This window comes from Podarcis raffonei, chromosome 7, assembly GCF_027172205.1.
Source record: "Podarcis raffonei isolate rPodRaf1 chromosome 7, rPodRaf1.pri, whole genome shotgun sequence".
In the NCBI taxonomy this organism is placed as follows: Eukaryota; Metazoa; Chordata; class Lepidosauria; order Squamata; family Lacertidae; genus Podarcis; species Podarcis raffonei.
The window spans coordinates 22,668,034-22,679,609 of record NC_070608.1 but is presented as its reverse complement, the minus strand read 5'-3'; the positions used below and the strand labels follow the sequence as shown (position 1 = coordinate 22,679,609).

Here is an 11,576-nt window from a genome sequence, read left to right as displayed (position 1 = left end):
AATGGCCACAAGGTACACAACAATTAATATCCAGGTGCCTGGGAGAATAGAAACATTTTCACCCAGCACAAAAAAATTAGTGCTGGTGGCAGGCAGAGGCTGCCACTCAAAAGGGCCCATTCTCTTGCTACCATCTTATGGAGACTTCACTTGGAGGGTCTCAAATTACGGTCCAGGTAGGTTAATATAATGAAAGCTAATGCCTGAGGTATTGTGGTCCCAAGTCTTATTTGCCTTTAAAGCAGCATTTTGAATTGGACTTGTAAATGAGTTGGCAGCCCGTGCAGCTGGGCCAGATTTCCTATACCACAACTGCAACTAAGCCAAATTTTACTGCCTGTGCAACTTCTCCTGAATGCTGTATGGAAAGGTCAAAGGTCAGACACTCAAGTGGCTCCAGTCCAAATCCTTAAGCAGTACCAACTGAAACTAATCTAACAAAATTGAACCAGACAGAGTTCTGGGTGTCTCTCAATGCTAGGCTGCTGCAAGAATGGAGCCCAGGTCCTAACAGTTATCTTCAAAACGCCTTGTGCATGAGTCACAGCAGGCAAACCAAGAGTCCGGTGCCTCATTTTGGCCAGCATACAAAAGGCTTCAAAACAAATGGAAAAGCTGAGCTGGATGGCATACAGAAGATGTAATGGAGGTAGCAAAGAAGCTCTTCTTTCTGTAGCCCATTGAGTAGGCTCAATAATGAACAAGTACTGTACAGCACTAGCGCTTCATTGCATTCAAGCTGTATACCACAGAACCATCTCAATTCCTAGGGAAATGAGTGTGTGTTCAGCAGCAGTCATGTGAATCACCTGAGTCATATTTGCATTCTACAGGTCCACCAGATCCACCAGCCATATCAGCTGGGAACAATCCCCCCAAGCCAGCTTATGAGGGCAGATGATACTAATGAACACCAACAGGTGATAAGATAAATATATAAAAATATTTTAAAAATCATCCAGTAGCACCTTAGAGGCCAACTAAGTTTGTTCTTGGTATAAGCTTCCATGTGCATGCACACTTCTTCAGATACACTGAAACAGAAGTCACCAGACCCTTATATATAGTGGGAGGGTGGGGTGGGGTTTTTCTCAGGAGGGTAGTAGCAGATGGGCAATTGACTCAATGGGTATGGTAAACCTGTTGACGACTGTTAACGACTGCAATTAGTCCTACAGGAAAAAGCAAGGGATAGTATGCAGACGATTAGCATATGTAATGAGACAGGAATCCAATATCTCTATTAAGACCAGGTCTTTCCATAGTTTTCAGTTTAGTGGTAAGTTGTAATTCAGCAACTTCTCTTTCTGAAATTCTTTTGTAATAAGACAGCTGATTTGAGATCCTGTATTGAATGTCCTGGGAGACTGAAGTGTTCTCCTACTGGCTTCTCCGTCTTGTGATTCCTGATGTCAGATTTATGTGATAAGAGAATGGTGGTAGAATTCTCCACTCACCCTCATCCTGTCCAGAGTGTATCTGACTACGTGCATTGGGCCAGTCCCGTGATTGCTGAGATATTAAATAAGTCTGATTTTTAAAAGGTGCTAAACACTAGTACAGTAGTACCTCAGGTTACATACACTTCAGGTTACAGACTCCGCTAACCCAGAAATAGTACCTCGGGTTAAGAACTTTGCTTCAGGATGAGAACAGAAATTGTCCTCCAGTGGCGCGGCGGCAGCAGGAGGCCCCATTAGCTGAGATGGTGCTTCAGGTTAAGAACGGACCTCCAGAACGAATTAAGTACTTAACCTGAAGTACCATTGTATGGTGTGGGGGGGGGTGTCATGATTTTCTTGAAGTGTGATGCAGCTCTTGTATTTTGGCCCAAGTCAAATCAGAGCCCTCACAGATTGTGAATCATGTAATAGTAGAGTTGGAAGGGATCCTGAGGATCATCTAGTCTGCAATGCAGGAATATGCAGCTGTCCCACATGGGGACAAATTGTGCTGCTTTGGTACCTCAGTGGTACCTCAGGTTATGGATGCTTCAGGTTACAGACTCCACTAACCCAGAAACAGTACCTCAGGTTAAGAACTTTACCTCAGGATGAGAACAGAAATCGCATGGTGGCAGCGGGAGGCCTCATTAGCTAAAGTGGTGCTTCAGGTTAAGAACAGTTTCAGGTTAAGAACGGACCTCCAGAATGAATTAAATTCTTAACCTGAGGTACCACTGTACTCTCTATCTCTATGGTGTCCTGCCTGTTTCTTTAGGCCCATGGGCTTTGAAAGAGGTAAGGATGTCCAGAACATGGTCTGTGGAACACTTAAGAGCTCTGAATCCATGATGCTGCTGATGCTGATATGATGCTAAAGTAGTGCAACAGTATTTTATTTTTAGAAACTAAAGGGTTCATTTAACTTTTATTTTTTAAAAAATATGCTGTTTAGCTTGGAAAGATCCATCCAGAGCACTTCAGATCTCTAGAGTCACCTTGAAATGCCTATTGAAGGACAAACACAAGCATAATAAAGCTAAGCTGGCTAGTAGGCCTGTGCATAGCTTATCTGAGGCCCAAGGGCGTCTGGGAGGCACGGGGTGTTCTTGGCATGACAGCATAAGTCTGGCAGGCACCCCCACTGACCAGCTTAGCCCTCCGAGGCCCAGGGCAAGTGTACCCGGCTGCCTTTCCCCTCTGCACAGGCCTGCTGGCCAGTGTGAAGCTGCTAACATTCTTTTAAAAATTTACAAGCAAGAATACACACCACGAAGCTTTTATTTTAATGTAAGAGCGAGCAAGGGACAACCTCCCACTCCAGCAATCAGAAATATGAAATATGGATTTCCCCCTTGTTTTTCAACAAATCAAAATTTAAACGGACCAGCAAAGGTGGGGGGTGGGAGGAGTGTCATAAAGGTACCTGCCTGTAATCAGGCAGGCTTAATCAACCATGCTGCAAATAAGATTTTCCATGTTGGGGTCCATAGTATGGATGAAAATATATAACATTATTTTTAAGACTCAGGGTTTATGTTTACAGGCACTTACTGAAGGGAACATATATGGACTAACAAATTTTGATGCACAGTACCATGGCCTAGATCAGTGTTTCCTAAACCTGCATGTCTAGCTGTTTTTGGACTGCAACTCCCATCATTGCTAGCTAGCAGACCAGCGGTCAGGGATGATGGGAATTGTAGTCCAAAAGGAGCTGGTAACTCAAGTTTGGGAAACACTGCTCTAGATAATCTTTAAAAAAAATAAATCGTAACATTTATACACTGCATGGTTGTGGGGGCGGAAGCAAATTGTGAGCTCACTGCCTTTAGAAAAGGCCACATATGTTTTAATGAGTGTTGCATTTAGGTTTTAATGTTACTTTTTTCATTTGCTTGGGAAATTAAGTGAGAGCACACACATTTTATATTAAAGAAAACTGTCTTTATTGTAAACAAGGTATAAAGTACATTATAAGAAATAGTGTGCAAAAATTTTAAAGTAGTCACAAAATAGATATTACACCATTCTCCAATAGTTCACTTTTCTTCAGTATGGTACAATATAAAGCAGAAAAATGCTTGGATAATCCTGGCATTTGGGGCTGGTGTCTTTACTCTCTCCATTTCCTACACAACCCCCATTTTACTGATTTTAATCAATTTTAAACTATACCTTCAATATATAAAAACAACTTATATACTTCTATCATAAACTATCCTCCAGAGTAACTTCTCAGAAAGTAGCATACCATACAACCTTTGTCCTTCCTTCTGAATACAAGCTGCGTAGTTTACTCTTTAAGGATTATATTTTAAACAAAGTGCACTGTATCAAGGTTTTGAAAAATTCAGTGGTATAGAACTGTATAGGTATACAGGAAACAATACACAACTTAAAAGCAGAAATATTCAAAGATGCTGGTATAGCTAATGGTACTAATCATGTTGTTTTCTAAGGGTATAGTAAAAATACTATTGGACTTGCTTGTAGTAATAATTGAATAGATCAACTGGAACCATACAGCATCTCTCACTCAAGTCTATGCTTACCAGTTGTTTGGAACAGCTATAGTTTATATGCTAAGATATGGAGGTACACTAGTGGAATTCCATCATCTTTCATAATTGGGCCTCAGAGAATAAACCAAAAGGAAATTACAGCACTCTGCTATAAACAGGTCATCCCCGATTCCGTATCATAAACTGGTATTCTTATGTATTTTGTTTACAACAGCTCTTCAGAACACCTGCATAACTCTGGCTTAAACCTAGCTGATGCATTGAGCAGCTGAATAGTTTTCCACATGTTTAAAGCCACATTCTTGTGCTGGCATTGACACTTCCACTTCTCCAAGTACAAAGGAAACCTCCAGCCCTTCTGGTCACTGCTCCTCTCAGAAGTACAGCCAGCCACTGCCTCTCCGTCTGTTCTTGCACCATCAAAGGATGACAGTGCAGAACCACAGACCTTTTGCAAGCTGTTTTGTGTCACCATGAACCTCCAACCACAGTGATAGTAGTTAGTTAACAGTATTGTCAGTTGGTGTTATTTCACTGTGCAAGATCAGAAGCAGGAGGTACAATAATATCATTTAATTTGCTCACTTCCATCTGCCAGTTTGGTAACTTCTTGGCTGACAAGTGGCGACGTGCATGCTTTGTTAAGTGGTCACTCCTCATGAATCGGCGATTACACATTGGACAGGCAAATTTTTTCTCTCCTGTGTGCGTTCTGCGATGGCGAGACAGTTCATCAGAACGTGCAAATCTCCTATCACAGCCCTTCCAACTACAGCTGAATGGCTTCTCTCCTAAAATACAAAATGGTAGAAACAGAGCATTTATTTACCAACAGAATAAACAGTTTTTCTTGCACCCATTTTCAAGAAACAGAACAAGTAGTATTCTAAGAAAAATCCTCATCTGCGCTGTCAACACAGACCAGACAAAACCTTATAGAATCACTGTCTTTGGAATTCCACAACCTGCACAGCCATTTTTCAAAAAGCAGTCTTCAAATTAAGCTTTCAGACTTCCAATCACAAACCTAGAGGAATCCCTAGACCATCAATGATATTATCCAAAGTACGTGAGCAGACAACTACTATTGAAGATGGGCATTCAAACTATCAGTTTTATACTGCAGTAAGGTTAAATTTACACAAATAATCTGAGGTCTCAAAACCTACCTTCATGGAAATGTGATTATGCAAAATGTTGGATTTGGAAATTGCCAGGCTCCAAAATATTACTGAAATGTTTGGGCATGATTGCATTTGTGAATAATTACATAATACTTCTCTTTTACTGTATTTAGCTGTACTGTACCACTATTAGATTCACTAGCCATTCTAACACAGCAAAACAGTGAGAGAATGAAACATAAGCTTAGACCTCAGCAGTGAGATAAAAATGCAATAGCCTTTGTTAAGATTGCAGTCCTATAAATATATATCAAGGAGAAATAGCCCACTAAACTCAACATGCATAGAACTGCACTATTAGTGAAAAATTCCTATGCAAGAGAAATAATGTTGAGGAAAAGTTTGGGTTTCCCGTTATGTTTTCCACAATACAAAACTCAGTAAAGGAGAAACCTCAGTATTACACAAAAGACATGCAGACACACACAAACAAAACAATTTCCAACTTCTCAAGCAAAATTTACCTGTGTGTGTTCTAACATGTGCTTTCAAATGGGAACTCTTGAAATATGTTTTTCCACATCCTGGATAGCTGCACACATGGCTTCTTATTCTTAAAGAGTCAATGGATGGAGTGATTTTTGTTGCAGCAGGAGCAAAACCTGGAGCAGGAGCGATAGGTGAGAGCCTGGTGCCATTGGGACTGATCACAGGTGCTTTTGGATTCTGAACAACAGTCTGTGGAACAACAAACATAACAGCTCCTTTGGGAACTTGGGCTCCCATGAACACCATAGGCTGACAAAGGTTTGGTGACAACTGACTGCAGGGAGTGTTGGGTACTACTGCTGTCACAACAGAGTTGTTAGCAGACAGCGGAACCATCTGGCAAACCAATGGCACAGGAGGGACTCCCCCTGCTTGCACAGGAGATGTGGGAACTACCAGGGAAGAGCGTTGTGCTGAACCAGGCACAGGCAGAGGACTACTGAGTGTGGTCTGCATGAAAGGCACTGGACTGACTGCCAACACTGAATGTTTTTCTTCTTTCACATCGGGCTGCTTATCTTCAGACATTGCAGCAGCCAGTGACACGCTTTCACAAGATGGATTTTGTTTCACTTCTGCATTGCCTTGTTGCTTTGCTTCCCTTGTGTAATCATCCCGACACCTCAAAATGCTGTCTGTTCTTGCTGGACAGGTTCTGTGACTGCAAAGCTGAGCATCGGCTGTATGGCGAATGACACTTGTCGCCTGTGCTTTCAGCATTCTCGATTCTGAAACTTTTTCAGTCTTCTTAAAAGCTGTTGGAGCGCCCTGCTCAGAAGCGTCAACAAGTGACTTGCTCTTTACAGTAGGTGGCGCTGGTGCAATGGGATGGACTGCCTGAGCCATTTCAAGGTCAGAAGGGCTGTAGGGCGGCGTCAAGCACTGGAAGAATAAAAACATGGTGCAATTAGCTCTCTACTCAGCACAACTAATTAGCATGATCTATGAACTTCAGGATGCAATTCTATACATGCTTACTTCAGAGCAAGTGCCAATAAATGGAGCAAATTTCCTTCTGAAGGAACATGCATAGGATTTAGTTGTAAATAAGAAATTTATAATAATTGAATAAAGCTTACAAAGGCTGATATTTGAAAGTCAGTAGAAGGGAGCAGGTTGTCCTCAATTTCTTCAGACGTATCTGATGCTGGTGTTATTGGTCTCAGTTCAACGTACTTCTTGAAGTCTGATTTCCAACTGCAGCTCATGGACATTAAAGCTTCTACTGCTTCAAAATCACTCCTAATGTGCTGCTTTTCATTTATCACCTCCATTCCTTCCTGCTATGAAAAAGAGAGGATGTTTTTCAGTATCAAACAGCGAATATAAGCTTATATGTTCATCAAATATTTAAAAAAACCAGATTATATGTAGTAACTCCAGTGTTTTAAATAGCATCTCCTTTTTCCTATACCCCTCATCTGAATGGATTATTTATTCCTAGGTTGGATACCATGAAAATTGTAATCAGCCAAGGGTAATGAAATCTTATTGACCTCAATGAAACTCAGTCCACAAAACAATTAAGCTTAAATGGTTATAGTTAAACCAATGTATCTCATTAGATCTAAACAGTTTATGTCAAAGTACTTCAGTCCAATTGGATTCCGATTAGTCTGCAAGGTTACGTAGAAACACTTAAAATGTTTCCCAGATCATTCTATAGACACCTATGTGATGCCCTATGCCGTTTTCCCAGAACTGTAGTTGGAAGGGACCACGAGCATAATCTAGTTCCAACCTCCTGCACCCAACATGGGGCGTGAACCCATGACCCTGAGATTAAGAGTCTCATGCCCCAGCAACCAAGCTATCTCAAGTTTCAAAAACTGACAGTTCCCATCAGGGAACCAAACCTTGGTCTCCTGTGTGACAGGCAGGGATACTTATTATTACTCTCTTATTTCATTATTTTTATGGTGTACCTTTGCTATTCCAAAGCACAATCCTATACCAGCATGCTCAGAAAGTCATTTGTCACTGGAGTTTGGTTGCACATACCCCCAGGCAAACATGCACCGACTTCAGCCTTAAAGGTTCCTTTATTGCTATTGTGTTTTAGACAAGCTAGGGACACAGCCTTGTTTTTAAATATTTGCTTTGTGCTAATTCATTCAATTACTAACACATCAAGGGAGCTGTGCTTCTCTCAAAACGTGCGGCCTACACATGGGAATTAAAACCAAGTCCTGTTTCTGTAGGGCTTCAGCTTGGCTATCCTGAGGTGTTCCAGGCGAGGGCCCTTAAGCTGTGGCTTAGGGATTCCTGTGAACAACTTGCTCCCCCCCAACCCCCCCCTCAAATTCCTTGCTCGTTTCCTGCGTGCGGAAAACGCACTTTTCCTTTGCGCCCAGCTAGAGGTCTGAAGGATGCGTTTTGAATTTATGTGCAACACTTTTTACCCGCCTTTATTAGAGCCCCGTGCATAAGATCCCTTTCCCATGAAGTTGGCTAACCCGCCAATGTCTGCCTTCGGCGGCAACCCCTGCGCCGTAAGTCACGCCTTGAAGCGCGCGCTGCAAGGCCGCCATACAGGCGCAGAGGGCCGAGCGCCGAAAGGGAATGGCTACATCCGCCGCCGCCGCTCGGCGACTACAAGGTCTAAGGAAGGCGGGGGCAGGGAGATCCTCGCCGGCAGCCGGATCTTGGAGCCGAGCCACGTTCACCTCAGAGAGCCTCCGCCGGTGACTCACACGCCCCGCCCGCCCATTCCAAACAGCACGCACTCGCTTCCTGAAGGACCGCCCTGCCCGCCGCCTATTGGCCGCCAACGTCGGGCGCCGCGGGAGACGATTGGCCGGCCGCTACCCCCTCCACCCGAGAGAGAGTGTAGGCTCAGTGGGCGGGGACATGTGAACAAAGCGTGATCAGCGGCTGCTGCTCGGCGCTCGGGGAACGAGGACTGGGAATTGCCGCTCGGCGACCTTTCCCCTACTTCCTTGCCGCGCGTTCTAGAATGCGAGAGACAGGGAAGGGAGGGGCGGCTCGAGCTCTCGCAGGCCCCGCCCACTCTCCCCTCCCACGCCTCGAGGCGAAAGCATCTGTGCGTGCCGGAAGAGATCTCGCCTGCTGCTGGGAAAAGCTGATGATGCTCGTCCCCTTGTATCTCCCGCGCGGGGGCGAGCCTTGAACTCAGCGCCCCAACCCTTCCACCACCCCCGGACCTTGAGGCTTCTGTAAACGCACATTTTTTTCTGGGAGCCCCCCACCCCCCCGTTTCCTGCGCGTGGGTTTGGGCAGGCCTGGCCCGCTCCCCCAAAGGCACCAGCAGCCGGGCGAATGTTTGCTTCCTCCTCCTGGAACCTGATGGGCGTCAGGAAGCCGCGCACACCCAGAAAAGCCAAGCCCTCGAGGCTGCAGCACTAGCCTTGCGCTGCGCCCCCGAATCCAACGCGCTCTGCTGGGAACAGAAAGCGGCTTCCGCCTGCAAATTGGGGGAGGGGGGAGAGAAGTTCCCGCCCAGGCTCGTCTGCTAGAGAAGGAGGCGGAAGGAAAGGGGCGAATGCACACCGCCAAGCGGGAGCCTCGCCCGGAGGAATGTGGGGCGAGCGGTCGGCGCCCTAATTTTATTCTGGAAGGCCCGCCTCGCCCGCTCAGGGAATGCGGCTCGCCCTCGCCCGGCCTCTTCCCGCTTTCCTCCAGTCATACCACGACCCACCCCGGGGCCGGGCTCGCCCCCTCAGCGCCGCCGCCACCCACCCACCCAAGTCCTGGCGGCCCCCCAAAGCGCTTCACCGAGCCCCCAGTCACCCACACATTGGGTCTCACTCACGCCCTGTTCGTTTGTTTGCTTCGTCCCTTCCTCGCATTGGGTCTCTAAGCGAGCTGCCTGCCTCCGCCGCCGCCACATGCCGCCTCTTCATTTCCCGACCTCCCTCATCTCTCTCCACACGCGGGGTTACTTTCTACCAGCTTCTTTCCGGATCTCTTATTTCCCGGGTAATTCCACAATAGTTGTCCTTCCTCGGCAGCCTTTAAGCCTCTTTCAATCTCTCCCCTCCGCCGCCCGCTTTATCCTTTTCACTCAAATCACTTTTAAGAGTTTCCTTTCATTGAGTTGGAAGGGACCCCAGGGTCGTCTAGTCCAACCCCCTGCTGCAATACAGGATTCTCACCATAGAATCATACCAAAAAGTTCCCCCTCGAAGAGGGCCGCACCAGGTGCTCCCCTATAGTCATACTCCCCTCCAGGCAGTTTCCAAGAGCTTCGCCTCCCCCGCCCCCCAAACCCCCCCTTCAAACTCATATATAATCCAAATGTGTTGCGTAGCAACATTTATGCACTGCACCCCAGTCCTTACACCTCGCTGCACACACCCGTTTATCAACCAAATATTCGTTTTCACAACACACACACCCTTGCAAAAAAAAAAGGTTCCACTAAGCCCCATTTCCTTCCTCCCCAACAGGTCTTTTGCTTCTTAAAAGCCTCTGACCGAGACACACCTCAAGCTGGCCGGATCTCTCTCTGCGTTGCCCTTTTGAACAAATACTCTTTTTCCATCTCTTAACAGAAATTGCATCTTTCCCTTCTCCGCCAAAAGCACTTTTTCCCAGCTGAAAGCTTGGTCCCCGCCCCCCAATCCACTCCACCGCTCCAAATGACTCTTGCAATGGACGGATAGATCTACTTACAGCAAGCTGGAAAGGAGACACTCCAAAATTCAGCATGACCCCCGATGGAAGGCGCCTCTCTCTCCCCCACCCCCCCTGTCAGGCTGCAGCCCTGATGCTGAACCAGCGAGGCTGCAGCTGTTGACAAGTTCCCTCCCCGCCCCGGGCGTTCTCTGCCTGCCGCTGTCTTTATTTTCCTCTTTTTGTTCGCAGGCAGCTCCCCATTCAGGTGGCGGCTCCCCAGCGCAGCGCGAGCAAAGGCGGGCGCCAGGCGCGGCCAATCGCCTGCAAAGGTGTGTGAGGCCCTGGCCAATGGGCGGGCGGCGGCTGCGCGTGATCAGCGGCTGCCCAGCAGCGTGGAGGCAAAGTCATCTCCGCGTGTACACAAACCCGGCAGCGTGTCCCGGCGCAGCCTTCGGGTAAGTCCCAGTTGCTGGCTGAGTCAGTGTCACGTCTCTTCCCGCCCCCGCCCCTCCTCCCCTCCCCTTCTCCGGATCCCTGTGGGAGAGGCGAGGTGGGCTGCAGGGATCTTGTGCTTAGCAACTAAGACAGCTGGTGGTAAAAGTGGCATGCGAGAATTTCATTTTATTTTTTAACCCTCCCCATTCGGCTCCATCGTCTTATACAGATAAGATAGGTATATAACAGGAAGTAACCATGAATGTGGGTGGTAATATTGTTCCACAGGGAACCAGTAGCTAGGCAACTGAGTGTAACTTTTAAGCAGCATCAGAGACAACAGATTTATTTCTTTATTTTTAATCCTTTGGCACTTAACAAGCTCACTGTAGCCCATGAAAGTTTATGCTACAATAAGCTAAGGTGACACAAAACTCCTGTTTTTCCTAAACTAACAAGAGTTTTGTGGCACTTTAAGTTACTGCAGCATAAATTTTCATGGGCCACAATGAACTTGGTAATATTTCAGGTGCCAGACAACTCTTCTTTTGTTGCCTGCCTAGAACCTGCTTAGGACGGGGCACTGTTTACTATTCACCTATTTGAGGAAGAGAGTGATAATTTGTTTAAGCAGCTTGGCAATTGAGACTTCAGAACTGAGAATTTTAAGACCTGAAATTTTCTGGTAAGGCTTGGGAGGCAGGGAACCAAATTGTGTTCTTTTATTTGTTTGTTTGTGAAATTTATATGCCAGCTTTTCCTTCAAGGAGCTCAAGGTGACATATATCCCCTTTCCATTTTATCCTCACAACAACCCGGTGAGGTAGGTTAGGCTGAGAGATAGGAACTAGTTCAAGGCTACCCAATGAACTTCATAACTGAGTGGGGATTTGAACCCTGTTCTCCCAGGTCATTGTCTGACA

The 11,576-nt window shown here is 46.1% G+C and overlaps 1 protein-coding gene across 6 annotated transcripts; it reads right to left on the bottom strand.

The window, feature by feature from the left end:
• Window positions 1–3,367: 3,367 nt before the first annotated feature.
• Window positions 3,368–10,625, bottom strand: KLF10 (KLF transcription factor 10). Of its 6 annotated transcripts, none has more exons than XM_053395492.1 (4): window positions 10,276–10,625; window positions 6,720–6,923; window positions 5,616–6,522; window positions 3,368–4,758 (listed from the first exon to the last, which is right to left on the bottom strand). In XM_053395492.1, exons 1-4 carry the CDS (start codon window positions 10,309–10,311, stop codon window positions 4,499–4,501), a joined length of 1,407 nt encoding a protein of 468 aa, XP_053251467.1. In that variant the 5' UTR covers window positions 10,312–10,625; the 3' UTR covers window positions 3,368–4,498. The 6 variants fall into 6 exon arrangements, with proteins under 6 accessions (XP_053251467.1, XP_053251468.1, XP_053251469.1 ...); XM_053395493.1 differs by having other exon boundaries at window positions 6,720–6,920; XM_053395494.1 differs by lacking the exon at window positions 10,276–10,625 and adding an exon at window positions 10,087–10,264.
• Window positions 10,626–11,576: the final 951 nt, after the last annotated feature.